The sequence below is a fragment of the Haliotis rubra genome, unplaced genomic scaffold, assembly GCF_003918875.1.
Source record: "Haliotis rubra isolate DU_JTF1 unplaced genomic scaffold, ASM391887v1 Scf2, whole genome shotgun sequence".
In the NCBI taxonomy this organism is placed as follows: Eukaryota; Metazoa; Mollusca; class Gastropoda; order Lepetellida; family Haliotidae; genus Haliotis; species Haliotis rubra.
Window position 1 is genome coordinate 7,970,998 of NW_025766002.1, and position 18,549 is coordinate 7,989,546.

Below are 18,549 nucleotides of genomic sequence, written 5' to 3' on the forward strand. Positions count from 1 at the left end.
CGTGTAAATACTGTTTTGTGAGTTTATTGTAGTACAGGCCTGTGGCCTTTCAGTGCCGGAAATAAAGAGAGACAAGGAGACAAGAGATGTCTTGTTGGATGTTTCACCTATGTTGCGATTGTGTTTATCAGTTAAACGAAGTACATATTTGTTCATGTTTCGTTTTCGCTGTGTATAACTTTGTCACACTACTGACGAAACTGTCCAGACAACGTAAACTATTGCTGAAGCCGATGTAAAGACAACTAAGAGGAGTTGTTAGTAGGCAGAATTGTTTGTTTGTTTATTTGTGACGGCGGTCTGTAAATAGTCGAGTCCAGACCGTACAATTCAGTGATCAACATCATGAACATCGATATACACATACTGATACGTTGACATGTGCCAACCAAGTCAGTGAGCCTGACCACCCGATCCCGTTAGTCGCCACTTACCACAAGCAAGGGTTGCTGAAGACCAGTTTTAACTCGGATGTTCACGGGGGTCTTACATCGGGAGATTTGTTCTCACAGAAAGCTTATACATAGTTCGGGGTTATATGTTAATTTGTAAAGTTCTAATCCTCCATCTGTTGGCACGAACGTAACTGGGATGATGGTTCATACCAGTAAGTTACGGTTCTTAATCCTCCATCTGTGGTGGCTGACTTGGTTGAACGTATCATGTACTGATCACTGGATGACAGAGACTGTAATATTGCTGGGTGCCGTTCACTACCATACCAGCGGGGTAGAACGGAATGAAAATTTGTTATTTCCAAATTTCGTCGACTCAGTTTCTTTGTTTGTGAAAATGTTCTATTCTCAATATAAACCTTAGATGCAATTCCCCCCAGATCTGTGTTTCAAATGTGATTATTAGCGTCTTGATATTGACTCCCTTTATATCACCCCACTCAAATAACAGTGCCGATCTATATTTATGCTGTCTAAAATAGTATTATATCTACATGCTGTAATCGTTTACTCAATGATGACGCCTAAAGTTTTAAAATATAAATCTTGTGTTAATCAACGTCTAAGGAAATGGCAAAGGTTACACATATCTACTCCATCAAGAGCACATTGACCCAGACGGAAGTATATTACGAACATAAATCAAGCAGTGTTTCGATGCAAGAACTGACGTTAATCATAACCAAGCAATGCTGACGTCTTATGGTGGCTTCAATGTCATTTTTCATTGCCGTTTAAGGTATACCCTGTCAGATCGCATTGCGAAATTATATAGCGAAATATGAAGAAAGAAAGGAATTTTATGTATTGATACTTCAGACAATTATATCGTATTTTTGGATCACTCACATTCATGACTTAGGTCTTTATCCACAGTTCTTTTTTACTGAGCACTTACCAAGCTTTTTGCAGGAAACGTATCACAAAATGTAATGGATATTTTCTGACATTCAATGTTGGGCCTAATGACAGCTTCAAGCCCGTTAAACTTAACAGGAACGGGAATATTTAAGGTTCAGAAATGAATCAGAGTCACGTTATTACATAGGACAGCAGAGGCTTCCGCAATGGTACTGTGGTTATAACTCTTTTGGCGGGAAACCCGGGGTCCTAACTACGTCCTTCCTGAATTAACCAGTATATTGACTATTTAGCTCAGATGCACATGGTTGCTGATCAACTAGAATGTCCTGTTTTGAGCTTTATAACACATAATACAATTTCTGTGAATCAAAAGGTTGGGGGAAGGGGACAATAGTTGAAGCACCTTTGCTTGCATTGCTGTTAGAGATTGTTCTAAGGTTCCCGATTTAAAAAAAAATTCAGCTTTAGTTGGGGATGAGGGAGATTCAATGATTCCATTTAAAAACCATTACAGTAATAATACGAGTCACTGAATGTGGGCTGGAAGCCCGAGGGAACACGGATTGTGAAACGAACGTCACTTCACTTTGAGCACGCCTGTCGCGTTTCTCACGGTTGTCACGTTGGTGTGCATCTGATGTAATACAGACTGAACTCACACAACGTTAGCGTGGAACAGTATAGTCAGCAACACCAATAGTAACTAGTCAGTATTGAAGAACCTGTCACTTATTACGGGTTATTTGTGGAATCGGAGCGAATCAAGGGAGGGTGACCACAAATAGGACAGCTTGTAGACGCAGCGATAAAAATCAATAGAAGAAATAGACATTCTATAATGAAATATAAAGTGACGTTTATGAGACAAAAGTAGAAGAACATGGGGAGGGTCATTGAGAAACACAACAAGTATTGGGGGGAGGGGGGAGTGTTTGTGTGGGGATGGTGGTGTATTTTCTGTATGCATCTGCATCAGATATCTCTGGATCATCACCGTCAAATCCATCACCCTGTAATGAAGAACTGATTCCTATGTACAAGGTGGGTATGAAATCGTAACAGGGAGCCAGCCTGAATACTTCAACCGAATCAGTTCAAACCACCATTTGCAAAACAGGCTGAATCTCACCTGAACAGCGACTCCGATAATTTTGTTTGTTTGTTTGTTAGATCAATATTCCAGCCACTTGACGGTCTGTAAATAATCGATCCCGTTAGTCGTCTATTACGACAAGCATGCGTTACTGAAGACAAAGTCTAACCCGGATCTTCACGGATCGTCTCCGATCTTTGGATCTCCGGATCAAACTGTGACCTGGCTTTGGAGAATCTCCTTGAGGAAATACAGTTTAAGCTGAATGAACATCAAGCTGTGACTTCAGAGTGGTTAGCATTTCTGCTGACATGAGTTGCTTATGCAGTGGTCGCCTTTAAGACATGTTCTTATGCACGTCACTGGCCCAGGCATCTATCTACTTATACCCCTGGAAGATAACAAAAAGGGACATTAAGGTCACATGTAACGTAAAACACAACTTTGCAGATTCTGATACCTTTCGGTATGGACTTACCGAAACAAATAAAGTTGAAAAATAACGCGATGAAAAAACCCGCGCGAAATCGTAGTTCAAACGATTTACTAACTTTCCCCCAGCGTTTGGGGGAATTGAAGTGGTTTCAACAGCTGGGCTGCGCTCTATAGCACATGCGCAGTGAAATAGGTTCGCGGAGTTTGGGAAGCGGGTTGCAGTGAATATTCGGTCTTGCGTGAGCTTTACAGACATATGTTATTACAGTAGATTACCTATAAGGCATTTACATATTTCACCACGTTCTTCTTACAGAGTCACTTTCTCAGTTCGAAACTTAAAAGCAATGTCATTATTTAGCGTCGACAGAATTTCTAACTGTGATATAGATATGTCGTTGTCACAGACATAACTCAATGTCTGTTTTATTGGCAGGTGTCTGCCTGCCCGTCTTAATGACATATTCACACAATTTCAATCACTGACCACATGCATCTATTGAACTTAACACCTATCTGGCTAAACATCATAAAAACAAAACGCATGATTTATGGCCCGAGATCGATCTCTGTCATGATTCTGTAATTACACAGATGATGCAGATGTGATATGTTGTACACATGACATGTTATGATGTCTGTTGATTGCAAAATGTTAAGACAAAAATGAGCATACATGCACAAAACCCAACCAGGCTATATATATACACACAATGAGCCGTGAGGGCTTCTGCAAACGAACCACGTTACACTTGAGTTCACACCCACCCGCTCTGACTGGGTTGGTATCCCGGCTGCTTCTGGACTTCGGAAGTTAACCGAAGACGAATATTGCACTTTTTGATTTGCGATTATATACGCGCATAATTTTGTTTTTATGATTTTCATAACCAGCAATGTATATTATGATGTCATGAATAAGTGATAATTGTGTTTTAATTATGTTTGATTTTTTGTTGCATGTTACCTTTTAAACATTTCACATGCAAAGTAGAGTGAGTGAGTGACACATAAAAGTAGAAAGGGTGGTCACTGAATCTGGACATCGTCACAACGATGATGATGATGATGATGATGATGATGATGATGATGATGATGATGATGATGATTGAACAAAAGATCACAATAGTGGTGGTGGGTGGTGATGGTGGTGATTAAACAAAAGATCACAATAGGGCTGATCCACAGCAACCCATGCTTGCCACAAAAGGCGACTATGCTTGTCGTAAGAGGCGACTAACGGGATCGGGTGGTCAGGCTCGCTGACTTGGTTGACACGTCATTGGTTCCCAATTGCGCAGATCGATGCTCATCATGCTGTTGATCACTGGATTGTCTGGTCCAGATTCGATTATTTACAGACCGCCGCCATATAGCTGGAATATTGCTGAGTGCGGCGTAAAACTAAACTCACTCACTCACTCAAATCCATGAAGAGCGGATTTTGGAAGCTTAGCCGTTCCTACGTTTTTTTATTGAAAAAGTGGAGATGCTAAATAAACTCTATTTATAATGGCTCGTTGATGATATGGGTACATATGATAAGTACAATTGCATGTTGTTGGTACATGTATTGAAAAGGTGGACCGGGTGGTGTTTAGCGTAATCCGGTATGCCAAAGTCGGATTAATGTTTGAAACATTGGCGTTTTTGTCATTGAAAAGATTTCAAATTTCGCCATACTTAACCATAATTATCAAGGCAGTTATTGGTTGTTTCGTTTGCCGTCTATTTCTACGATATCCTATCTGTCACGTGTTTCTCTGGACCTGATGTAAGATTCGATACGTACCAACAACAGGTATTTAGTTGTGTAGTTATGTAGAAGGTATTGCTGACTGCGGCCGACTTCAATATTCATCTCGTGTTCACGAAGCGTCCTTTTGCTTTCAGTAAATGCTACCGGGTTTGGCACAGAATGATTGCCTCGGTCATTTATCAAACAAGCTGTTTATCACTAATAGAAGACACCTACTGCCTGTGCTGAATATACATCTGTTAAGTTCCATTTACGTACTGCATATCTGAGGACAACCAAATCACTTTTGAGCAGATAGTCACCATGTGATAACACGAACAGTCATCTGTCTTCCTTACCACATTGATCAGTGAGCTAAAATGGCTTTACGCCGCTTTTACAAATATTCCAGCTATATCAAAGTCGGGAATATTAGAAAGGGTTTCACTCTTTGTACCGATATGGGGAATCGAACTCGGGTCTTCAGCGTGACGGGCGAAGGTTTTAACCATTAGGCTACCCCACTGATGTTATAACGTGAAAGCCAGTTTTATTTGGTTCGTCGTTTACACACCGAACATCTCAACATTACAAAATGATGACGGTTTGTATAACGGACCAGTGATCAATATACAGAGCATCGTTCAATGGTCTCAAGTCTCGGGCCTATCCACAGGTATGATGTGACGATGGCCCTCGTAGTAAGAGTGAGTGAGTATGGTTTTACGCCGCTTTTAGCAATATTCCAGCAATATCACGGCCGGGTAGCATCAGAAATGGGCTTCACACATTGTACCTATGTAGGGAATCGAGACCCGGGTTCGATTCCCACATGGGTACAATGTGAAGCCCATTTCTTCTCTCCCTGCCGTGATATTGCTGAATATTGCTAAATGCGACGTATCCAAACCATACTCACTCACTCACTGTGATGCCCGTATCAAAGGTATCTCCATCGAGTACTGTTTCTTTGTTGTTTTTCATATTTTCATCGTTGGTGTATGTTTTCTTCTACCGGGCAGTTAAGTACAGATCGCAGCTTTGTATAATTAAGGCCAAATAGTTTCCTGGATGGGATGGGATTGACCTTTACGGAACAAAAGTAATCCAGCACAGTGCCCCAATGACTGAGTGATTTGTTTTAACGCCTCTTTGACACGTATTATTTTATCACAGTATTATTTTATCACAGTACTATTCTATCACAGTATCATTTTATCACAGTACTATCACAGCATTATTCTATCACGGTATTATTCTATCACAGTATCATTCTATCACAGAATTATTTTGTTACAGTATTATTTCATTAGAGATTATTATTCTACCACAGTATTATTTTATTGCAGTATTATTTCATTACATTATTATTCTACCACAGTATTATTTTATCACAGTATTATGTTATTACAGTATTATTTCTATTACGTTATTAATCTACCACAATATTATTCTATCACAGTATTATTCTACCACAGTGCATTATTGTATTACAGTATTATTTCATTACATTATTCTACCACAGTATTATTCTACCACAGTATTATTCTATCACAGTATTATTATACCACAGTATTATTCTGTCACAGTATTATTCTATCACAGTATTATTATAATACCTGGATAAATCCTTATAGCTTCCTGTCACTTCTAAGGGAAACAACTCAGCACATAGAATTGCTGGACCTTAAGCTAACTCGGCAACCGTATCCCTCACAGGCCTACGGAGCAACACCACACAGCCATGTACATACTGTTTCCCAATGTCAATTAGGCGTGAAATAGGCAGGTATGCGGAATATGCTATGGCATATATCATTACCACTGGCCACATACATCCAATACCATCACACCTCTTTGAAGTTCTAATACCACAACAAAACGGTTTATTACCAAACCATGCGTCTGAAGAACCACAATACCTTCCAACAGTAGTCACATGGCAACGAGTATTCACCAGTGAGAACGATTTCCCAATAACGTGTACGTTTATGCCTCTGTTGAAATAATAACGAGAAAATGAACACATTGTACGTTTTTATTACTGCCCTTGCCGTGAACCGGTTTCGGCGCTCATAAATATTCCCCGGCCCTTTAAAGGTATGTTTTCTTCTGCCAACGCGTCAAGTTATTCGTTTTGTGGACGGAAGGGAGTTTATAACAGCGAAATGCTGTTAACTGCCAAAACCAGACAATATCCGACCCCTTGGACAGTGATCGATCGCAGTTGATTTCAATATCACTCAGAGAACTATGGGCATGTATTCCATTCCATCCGAAGAGCGGCTCTGCATATGGAAATTGGAAGCAATTATAGCACTAATGTATACAATTACCATTCAACCTGCTACGGATGATTGAAGCTCACTCGTGTGTTAAACATGGATTTTATTACCAGTTTTCTGGGCTTCCCGGGAAATATGTCGATGGCATATTGTTAAAATAGCAGGCATGTAACTTGTGTGTGCGATATATGTGTATATGAGAGATGTGCAACCGTTTGTATTCTACAACCAGTTGCTTGATATATACATTGTCCATTGCTCTCGTTAACATGCTTGTTCAGTACGCTGCATTCCTTCCACTAGGATGAAGGTAGCTATTTCAAACGAAAACGTTTACATTCCCTTGTTAAATGACCGATAAAAATAGTTTATTACAACTATAAGGAATAGTGTATCTGTTTCCTTTCTTGATAAAAGATTTCTCTAATACACAAAATGTAATTATATATCTTTATTACTAGAAGGAATTGCAATTGTGTACATATTTCCTTTCCTGATAAAGGGTTTGTCTAAACACAAGAAATGTAAGTTTATACCTTACGTTTAGTCTTAGTAATCAAGTAATAACAAATATCATACAATGACAATACTACAATGTCAATAAAAGCAGTAGAAAATCAGTAATGTGTGCAATATTTCACAGGTTTGTTTCCAAACTGTTTACAAACTCCAGTATTCAATATCTGTGACAGAAAGATAACCATCGTCGTATATGGCAGATGGTAAACAGAAAACACTATTGTGAATAAGCAATGGAACGAATTGTTACATTTCAACATTTTAGCTGAATAATATGTTCACTAAAACAGAAACAAAACAAGACAGTAGGCAGATTTAGCACATATATAAGCAGGCATACACAGACTTGATTTGCTTGTTTGTTTGTTTTTTTGATATTTCGGGTACTCAGCTGTAAACAGTACAAAGGGAAAACAAGCAAACAAGACACAACGATTGTTAGTTGTCCACATTTCTTATGGAGAAAGTGCAGTTGAAATCCTATCTCTCTAGGGTGTAAAGAACGAAACTATTTGTGTTGACATATTACGGATGATAGTATTAAAAGCAGTACTAGTTGTCCTTGGTAAATGCGCATGACTCGATTCCTCAAAAATCGTCAGGACCCGTGAAGATCCGGGGTCTTCAGGAACCCATGCTTGCCATAAAAGGCGACTATGCTTGTCGTAAGAGGCTCGCTGACTTGGTTGACACATGTCATCGGTTCCCAATTGCGCAGATCAATGCTCATGCTGTTGATCACTGGATTGTCTGGTCCAGACTCGATTATTTACAGACCGCCGCCATATAGCTGGAATATTGCTGAGTGTGGCGTAAAACTAAACTCACTCACTCAAAGTCGTCAGAACTCGCTGTGCCGACAGGCAGTAATGGTCTAGGCGTTCGAGCGATTATGAGCATCACGTCGGGTTTCCGGACTCCTAAAGCTGTACTGTTAAAAGCGTCATCTTACGTAACTTAAACTACAAGGGAAACTTATGTACATTGTTCTTGGAAGTGTTTTATTAGCATAACTGAATAACTACCCTTGGGCAATTATTTCTTTTTAAAAACAATAAAAATGTACTCAGTTTGATCATGCCTAAGACATTACACGCGTATTAAAAATGAATGCCCTCGTGGTGTAAGCCGTTTAATCACCCTCGCTACGGTAGTTATTCAAATAAACTCTGCTCGGGCTAAAACATGTGGGGACTGACGGTATCGAGTGGTCAGGCTCGCTGACGTAGATGGATGTTCGTGATGTTGATCATTGGATTGTATGGTCCAAACTCGAGTATTTATAGACCGCGGCCATAAAAACAACAACAATAAAAACAACACGTTGTCGTGCTCAACAATATCATTTAAGTACTGTGTATGTTTGACATTTTACGAGTGCTTCTTTCATTTCGCGTTTCTGTCGGATCAGTCCCTTCATTGTTGGACAGTCGTTCGTATACTGCGACAGACATACACAACGGGTCGGGCCTTTTAAGTAGGGGCAGTAAAATTAGAAGGGTCGGTCGAGCGATGAGACACACAGAAAATGCTACAAAAATGCTGCCCTTACCCGACAAAACCTAAAATAGATGCTCATGTAAGCGTACATTGAAACAAACAACCCAGAATTGTAATGTTCAATGATGCGTACTACGTAGACGAGGGAGATTATTATTTAAAGTCACATCGGCATTATTCAGCCACCACACTGTGCCAGCGATACAATCATCTGTTATCTACTTATACGAAGGAACCTGTTGATAAAGGTCAGTAAAATAGCTACTCGCTGTCACATATTCAGTTTTTAAAGTAGAAATAAATAAGTAAAAATTAAAGACTACTATATAACCACGTAAAATACGAATAGGGTTATGATATTGCTCACCAGCAAGTCAAACCACCATGCTAAGGTGCTCAGGACCATTGTGATGAACAGTGTCTCTGTTACCTGCATAGTGTATATGTTTAGAAAGCACAGCGGTAACCTTTGCACAACATAGATTAAAGGAAGTATGAAAAACTACTCTGTATAGTTCATGTTCTTAATACTAGGGCGGCGGGGTAGCCTAATGGTCAAGGCGTTCGCTCGTAACGCTGAAGACCCGTGTTTGATTCCCCACATGGGTAAAGTGTGTGAAGCCTAGTGCTGGTGTCCCCGGCGGTGATTCTGCTGAAATATTGCTAAGGCGGTGTAAAACTAAACTCACTCACTCACGTAATACTGAACACTGTGTGAATATATTTTGTTAATGTTAAACCAGCAGATCTACCGGGGTGCTCCCATTGTCAGACATACATCGTGTTGGCGTAAGTTTTATGGTTTCCCCAGCAGTAATATATCAGTGGTAATTTCTCATTTTCAACAGGTGTTTAAGTCGTTTAAAAAAGGATTAATATTTGACAAGAACCGAACAGCATGGCTATTACCGAGATTATATGACAAAAAATACTTACGCTTGAAAGAAATCTCATTTACATGTATAAAACACGAAGTGTAGAGAATAACCAGTCGGTATCAAAGGAAACATATTTCAGTGAGCGGAAAGGCAACATATTTAGGAATACTGCATGAATACACTGAAAATCAGTGACGACACCTGGTGTTCGGGAAAAGGATAAGCAGATCCTGCTAAACCGCCTGTACTGGCCAGTCACAATTTGCAGAAATCCACCTATCGCAGTAAGTAAAGCATAGTCCACCGACTATGATCTTGTGTATTTGAGCACTATCAAACAGTGATGATACCAGGTGTTTGCTTGGTCAAGAAAAGTATAAAAATGATCTTCGGATGTACATTGAATGAAGGAGATGATTCTGGGACATGGCAGTGTCCGTGACGTCCATATGAAACAACGCCGTTGTCAGTTCGTCGTTGTGGTTGCAACGACGTGTGTCATCACGTCTTCTCACTGAATTCTGCAATAACGGCCAGAAAGGAACCTGCATCACTCTGTTTGTCCTTCTCCTTAGTCTCGGGCCTTAGGCGAAACAAAATCTACATCAACATTTTGACATATTTTACTTTTAGCTTTTTGACAGTTTTACCTCTAGGTAAAACAAACTATAAATCAATATTTTGACATATTTCACTTTCAGGTAAAACAAAATATTGATCAATATTTTGGCATATGTCACTTTTAGTCAAAACAAAATATAAAACACCATTTTGACATATTTTACGTTTAGATAAACAAAACATAAATCAGCCTTTTGACATATTGGTTTTTAAAAAAAAATAAGAACTGCAGCTACGTTGTTTCGACTTAAATCTGGTCGAATGTATTCAACTAACTATACAAGAACATACATATCTCGTACCACTTTCTTGTACGGGTTATAATCCAGTTCTTCGTGTCGTTTTGCTCCAGTTGTTTCAGCGCTTTTAACAAGACACGAAGACCCTCGTGCCGATGCTGTGCCTTCTGTCGTACTTTACAGAGCACCTGCAAACACAAGCCGTATCGTGCATCAACCAGTCAAAACAATAAAAGTTTATGTACTTAATAAAATCCTTATAAGCCAAGGCCATTATAATTACATGTAGTTGTATAAAGACTTTGTATGCAGACAATACAACTGTGCTAAATAATTATTGATATCATCTACGAAAACAAAATGCCAAACATTGACGATATCCCTGGATATCAAACCGTTTGCGAGCCCGAAACAAATTTTAAGCTGTAACACACCTCTGTATGTCCTGGGCGGTTTGGTAGCCTAGTGGTTACAGCGTTCGCTCGTCACGCTGAAGACCCGGGTTCAATTCCCCACATGCGTACAATGTTTGAAGCCCATTTCTGGTCTCCCCCGCTGTGATACTACTGGAATATTGCTAAAAGCGGCGTAAAACTAAACTCATTCACTTCTGTGTTTTCTAACACGCAGTGTTGTTTTGGCATATTACGAAAACTTACTGTAAACAGTTGGAACTGTTGGCCGAAAGGATGCCGTTCCGACAATTCACAATGTTCTTGTGTCGTAAGGCCACATTCAATGCCGAGTGACTTGATATCAACGGCAAAATATTGGAGTATGTCGACCAGAAACACGTCTGACATTGGTCTCGATGCCTCTGTACATATATATGCAAACATTGTGAGAATGGGTTCAAATTGGTTTCACACAGCATTACAATATACCGGAACGGTCAAAGTAATTCCATCAATTTCATTATTTTCATGGAGTGATGTTTCGGTGTAGATTCTATCACCATGATCAAGCTAAAAGTGACTACAACCAGGTGATAAGAAGAATTAAGGTTGTTCCAACAGCCACATGACCTCTATCATGAGCTTCATCACCTACACCATGCCTTCACCAACCTCAGCCAGTATCCCACTGAGAGGACCATCTCGGCCACACACCAGCCCAAACCCAAAGTGACCTAGTCTGAATCCACCACCATCAGAAACCAGAAGTGAAACTTCCCGTCCCGTAGATACCCGCATTGTTGAGCGTGACATCTCAACACCCAAGGAAGACAGCAAATCACACCTCTCAGATCACAAAGAAAAGTTCCCCAGCAAATATTTGAAAGCCATCGAAATCCGCCACCACAAACCTTTGATCAACAGAGACCAAGGCTATTAAATACCATCGGCCTACGAAGAGCTGATCAAGCTATAGACTTTATCTATTAGCATCCTATCAGCTTGTCAAAAACGTGTTCTGGCTCCGTTGACCGCCTCCGTGGTGTAGTGGTTAGAGCGTCCGCCCGGAGAGCGGAAGGTCGCGGGTTCAATCCCAGACAGCGTTATACCAAAAGACGTTAAAATATGGTACTTGTTGGTCCCTGCCTGGCGCTCGGCATTAATGGGTACAACAAGGACTGGTCGGCTCGGGGTCAGTATAATGTGTCTGAGTGGGGTATTCATGCTTCACTGCGGCGTGTTATCCCAGCGAGCTAGCACTATAAAACCAACTTAAATCTGGGCTAGTACAAGCAGCCGCACATACACATACAGACGCATGCACGTCGTCATATGAGCGAAATATTCTCAAGCACGACATTAAACCAAATTTCACCTCACCTTACCTCCGTTGCTTGCACCTATATTTTTAAATGTGATGTTTGTCACAACATACTATGTACTTGTACATCTACTTACCTGGTTGTGGTCATTTTAACTTGATAACGGTGTAAGAATCTACAATGGAACGTCGCTTTATGAAATAGACAAGAACATGTTATCCATAGTTCGTCGTATGCTTCATTATAAAATTCATCAATATTCTTTGCATCTGCGTCTGTACACAAGTCACCATTTGCACGTATCTACATGAATCTTAAGCATTACACATCTTTCTGGTTGATAAAAAAGTACAAGGAACCTTTGGTTACTGATATTGGTCAACCAACTGAACAAACAAACAGCAGATTTACCACATTACTATTTTTGGTAAATAGCAAATAACCTTTATATATGTTGTTCTTCAACTAATTTTCAAATATATTTGAAAATAATTAGCTATCTGGTTTGTTGTTTGGTCATGCCGAAACGGAATGGCAAAAATGCTCTCTTAAATGTTCTTTGACACTTGATCTGTTTGAGTGAGTGAGTTTAATTTTACGCTGCACTCAGCAATATTCCAGCCATATGGCGGCGGTCTGGAAATAATCGAGTCTGGACCAGACAATCCAATGATCAACAGCATGAGCATCGGTCTGCGCAATTGGGAACCGATGTCATGTGTCAACCAAGCCAGCGAGCCTGACCACCCAATCCCGTTAGTCGCCTGTTACGACAAGCATGGGTTGCTGAAGGTACATTCTAACGCGGATCTTCACGGGTCGATCTATTTGTGTAAGTACGGCTAAGGCTAAACATGGCATTACAGTGACCATTTGTAACGTGTTTTTCAGGATAACTGATTTTCATTAGCAATCCAATATCCATACAAGATTTTAAAGTAAGACTGAGTGTGTATGGTGAGAGCGTACATTGCTTGTCAATGCAGTCAGCAATGTTCAACAAAATAACTCAAACTAGAAGTGTATTGGAATATATTTTCGGTACATTACCATTTTCAGTAATTTCTAACTTGAAATTCTGTGTCTTCAACCATTTACCGAAAGTCGTATTTGACCAGTTCTTTTCAAATGCCTCGGAGTTCAAGCTGTGACAGAAATGTGTTCAGTTGGTTTCTGGTTTCCTCGAAAACACGACCCCGTTACTTCCGGAATGCTGTAAATAGCTTACGAGGGATGAAATGAGAAATGAAATGGGATGATAATGATGCTTGGGAAGACCTTGCATGTCTGCTTAATGCCAGGAAGAACTCAATACTCAATCTGTATAATCTGTAACAATCGGATCGGATGATTTGGCAAGTAAAAGAAATTCATAATGTATTTATCACAGTGCTGAAATGGTAAGCATGGTAGTCTACGTTTTTGTCAAGTTGAAATGTAAAATGCGTCACCATTTCTTCAGATGATTCATAACTTGCTGTGCCGCAGACCGACATTCAGCCCGCATCAGGGCTTTGATCAGATCTTGGAGTCCATAGTCGGGTTTCCCAGCGTGACCTATGATCCATTCCTGGAACATCTAGAAGATCCCTCATAACATGACACTGTCGGCGAGTAAGTACCAGTTACAAAATCTCAATATTTATCCATTTATATATATATATATATATATATATATATATATATATATATATATATATATATATATGATGCGATTTCATTAGGAACAATCCACCTCTGATGGATTATTTTCTAAGTTGGGTGTACTAATGTTATTCATGAATATTCATGCTCCAGTGAATTAACACAAAATGAGAACTACAACGTAACTGCCAACAAAGATACGGCTCTTCAGTTTCACGGAGAATGTTTGCTTACATATACTGTAAAAGGACAATGAGATGGCAATGGACAAAATTGATTATTCAAATTTTTTTGTACATCAACACGGTCGTGATGACACTGGTAAATAGTGTCTGGGCACTAGATTAATACCAGGGACTGAAACAAAATGAAATTCTTGTGCAGATTGGAAGCATACAGTACAAAAAAAGAAATGCAAACCTGTTTGCTTCTTCCGAGAGAATTAAACTGTAGATTGGTGACTAAATCCATGAGCTTTTCAACCGGTACACCAGCATATAGCCACACCTTCCACCACGACTCAAACACGTCATTCGATAAAGTGTCCATCAGCGTGTCTCTGATATAATCTGTTAATTGACAATATCATAACCAAGGCGGTTCACTTAAACCAAGGTTAGTTACATAATGCTTACAGGTTAAGCCATTCCAACTCGAATATTTTAACTTTGATTTAGAACATGAATGTCATTTTCCCTTGCAGTACGTTGGTTTATTTCTTGTTATTGACAAACGTTATTACTGACATGATTTCAAACAATTTATTCGTTTATTGTCTGAAGTGGCCGATCAGGGGGATGTATTTTGCAATTTTTTACTCACTCTTAAAGGTCACATGCAACGTAAAACACAACTTTGCAGATTCTGATACCTTTCGGTATGGACTTACCGAAACAAAGCGTCAAAAATGCAAATTCAACTTATAAAGTTGAAAAATAACGCGATGAAAAAAAACGCGCGAAATCGGAGTTCAAACGTTTCACTAATTTTCCCCAGACTTTTCGGGGGAATACGGGTTTCAACAGCTGGCTGCGCTCATAGCACGTGCGCAGTGAAATAGGTTCGCGCAACTTGGAAGCGGGCTGTCTGGTGAATACTCGGTGAAGGCTTTGGTGTGAGCTAGTTTCATAATGTTTTGTTGATATATCACAGGCGCGAGCTTTTGTATGTTATGACAGTAAATAAACTGTTTATATAATTTCATTTGTCTATTTCACCACACGTTCTTCTTACCGAGTCACTTTCTCAGTTCGATACTTAAAAGCAATGTCATTATTTAGAGTTGACACGATTTCTAACTGTGATATAGATATGTCGCTGTCACAGACAAAACTCAATGTCTGCCTGCCTGTCTGCTAATGACAATATTCAATACACAACTGCGATCACTGACCACATGCAATTTGAACTTAACACCAATCAGGCTATACACCATAAACAAAACGCATTGATTTATGGCCCGAGTTCGGTCTCTGTCACATTATGTAATTACACAGACAGGCAGGTGTGATACTTGAACACATGACATGTTATGATGTCTGTTGATTGCAAAATGTTATACACAAAAAATGAGCATGTATTTACAAAACCCAACTTTCTATATATACACACACAATGAGCCGTGAGGCGGCATCTGCTAATGAACCAGCCGTTACACTTGAGTGCACACCCACCCGCTCTGACTGGGTTCGGTATCCCGGCTGCTTCGTTTCGAGGGAGGTAAACCCAAGTACAAAATATTGCACTTTTGATTTGCGATTATACGCTTATAATTTTGTTTATTTGTTTTTTCATAATCAGCAATGCACATTATATGTCATGAAGAAGTGATAATTGTGTTTTAATTATGTTTGATTTTTTTGGTTGCATGTGACCTTTAAGCTACTGGCATATGACTCAGATTAAAGTGATGCACAACATTTTAATTGACTTTATTCATGAGTTAGAATCAACAACCACCAACAATGCTCCAGTTTACTTGCCTTCGATGTTCTCATGGCCATGTCCTTTGGCAGCACTTTCATCAAAATCAGCTTTCTGTACCACCGCCATGCTCTCCTTAGAGGTGACCTTCTGATCCAGTTCAAAAGGAAGATACGTTATTACATTTTTCTTTTTATCCATGATCGCTATAGCTGCGAGGGGGGTGTACTTTTCGTTCATGATTCCAAGATGCAGTGATTGAAAACCAGTCATCCCACGCTTGTAGATGAGCTTTAGTGTTGAAATGTCATACAATGACACTGCATTGCCACGGACACCGATACAATATATACTCGTAGCTTTGCCTTGGAATTCGCCACTGTTTCTGAGACAGGAGTAACCTTTCTTCTGCCAGGTCTGTGATCTTTTCTTGAATTTTTTTCTGTGGCAGCATTCAACAACTACATCATGAACTGACGAATTAAGAAACTTGCCCCATGCAGCAAATATGACTTGATCCTTAACGCCCCTTTTGCGATGTACTTTAGTTTGCTTCTTAACCCTTGATCTTCGTGCGTTCTTTGTGTATTCACCAACTACAACTCTACAAACAAAGACAAAGAATCGTTCATGTAATATAATAACATAATTATTGTTCTGTATCCTTCTTAAGGTACTTCTCCGTTTATCTAGAAAAAATCCTTAAAATGAATTGAATAGGTCAAAGATAAGAAATAAGGCAACATATTCACTTGCAAAATTGAATCAACATATGATGTTTTAACAGAAACGAACGAATAACAAGTGTTGTCATTACTCTGAAAAATGGTTTGTGGAAAAAGTTGCAACATTGCCGTTGACTGATATCACAGTATCAAGGATTGTCCAATATGTTTCATTTTCATCCTCCTCATTTTCTCCTTTACTTTCCTCCTCTCTTTGCTCTTCACTTCCCTTTGGTACAGTTCTGGACAGAACGAGTAACTCCCCTTCCCCAGTATACTTGTCCGGAAGAGGTAGAGTCACGCTGAGGTTGTTCTGTGGTTGATGTCCTGATGTGTGGCTTATGGTATAAAACATGGACAGCGATATTATGCTCTCAAGGTCGTTTCCGTCATATTCCATTTCCACGGCCTTCAGTAAAAGACATGTATTAGTCAGTATGATAGAAAGCGAAAAACATTTCTATAAACCAAGCGAAACTATAACACGACACAACTATGCGATTCTTATCTTATGTATTTATGCATCAATGTCAAATAGCCATGAGGCCGTGTGAGGTAAGACTTTTCTGCCCCATCAGTGGCACTCCTGATCAGCACGTCACGCAAAGTGAAATACGTTGTTTATCTGGGCTGGTTATAACAGGCTATATTTCACAGACATCTCCACATGTCCCCCACAAAACTTTTGGAAGGCTTCAATGATGCCTTCCTTGAATGTTGAAACCCCGGTAAAAAGTTCTTTTGAAGATAAGTGAGTGAGTTTAGTTTTGCGCTGAAATCAGCAATATTCCTGCTATATGGCCGTAGTCTGTAAATAATCGAGTCTGGACCAGACAACCCAGTGATCAACAGCATGAGCATCAATCGTGAACCGATGACATGTGTCAACCAAGTCAGCGAGCCTGACCACCCGATCCCGTTAGTCGCCTCGTATGACAAGCATGGGTTACTGAAGACCAATTCTAACCCGGATCTTTCCGGGTCACTATGACACTCCATGATATCTTAGCAGAAAGAGCTTTATATTTTACCTACATCTAGACAACGAGACTGGACTTCTTGCCTTGTCATATATAGTGTTGGGGAGAGGTTTTTCACTCTAAATATGACACATATGAGGCTGTTTCATTGGTCTCTTTATATTTCTAGTTCAAGGAAGGAGGAAGGAAATATATGGCTATGTGACGATTATTGTTTGTGTGTTTGTTTGTTGCAATACGCAGTACTCTACATATATGATAGACTAACAACTAGTCTCTGAAACGAACATATTTTACTGAAGAAAAAGTTCATAGTAAAAATAAATAAAACATAATGAAAAGGAGCCCTGAGACTTTCTACATTTTCAGAAGCTGTGGAAATCTAGACTTGCCACATTTGCTAGACTTTGCGTGGGCTTTCTTGGATATATTTGCTTCAGGGTCTGTACGAGAGATTACATATATGACTGCGGTATGTATATATTCCATCGAGTCTTGGCCAGACAACGCATGTGATCGAGACCAGGGCCCCGTTTCACAAAGCGATCGTAGCGCTAAGGTGATCGTAACTCCCATACTTTAACATAGACTTACGACAGTCGTAGCTTGACTGTGTGGACTTTACATCTGCAAGGGACTCGCATTATCACGCAACCAATCTGAAAGATCTGTTCTCCAGCGTGAGCGCTCATCTGATACTGAACTACCTGAGGGAAGTTGATCTATATCATAAATTGTAACTGTGTAATGTCACTGTGTAATTTACCTGCTTTTCAATTTAGTGCTATGACATTCTCTCTTCCAAAATGACAATGTAATGAATGTGTGTCTTTGAAACGAAACCACTTTATATTAATGCAGACTTGTTCTCGTCACTATATGGCTGGAATAATGCCGATGTGACGTAAAGCCCAACTCAACTCAACTCAACGT

At 39.7% G+C, this 18,549-nt stretch overlaps 1 protein-coding gene across 1 annotated transcript; it reads right to left on the reverse strand.

Moving 5' to 3' along the window:
• Positions 1-8,131: 8,131 nt before the first annotated feature.
• LOC124275469 lies at positions 8,132-17,208 on the reverse strand. The gene is made up of 8 exons (XM_046711046.1): positions 16,729-17,208; positions 15,971-16,515; positions 14,409-14,557; positions 13,796-13,923; positions 13,395-13,489; positions 11,287-11,444; positions 10,691-10,815; positions 8,132-10,350 (listed from the first exon to the last, which is right to left on the reverse strand). Exons 1-8 carry the CDS (start codon positions 17,034-17,036, stop codon positions 10,269-10,271), a joined length of 1,590 nt encoding a protein of 529 aa, XP_046567002.1. The 5' UTR covers positions 17,037-17,208; the 3' UTR covers positions 8,132-10,268.
• Positions 17,209-18,549: the final 1,341 nt, after the last annotated feature.

Bases quoted from the DNA above. Each gene is read 5' to 3' on its own strand.
- LOC124275469 (XM_046711046.1), bottom strand. From the start codon at position 17,036: ATGGAATATGACGGAAACGACCTTGAGAGCATAATATCGCTGTCCATG. The intron at 16,516-16,728 runs GTAATGACAACA...CTTTGTTTGTAG, and splicing joins TCCACAAACCATTTTTCAGA to AGTTGTAGTTGGTGAATACA. The intron at 10,816-11,286 runs GTAAGTTTTCGT...TTGTGTTTGCAG, and splicing joins AACAGTTCCAACTGTTTACA to GTGCTCTGTAAAGTACGACA.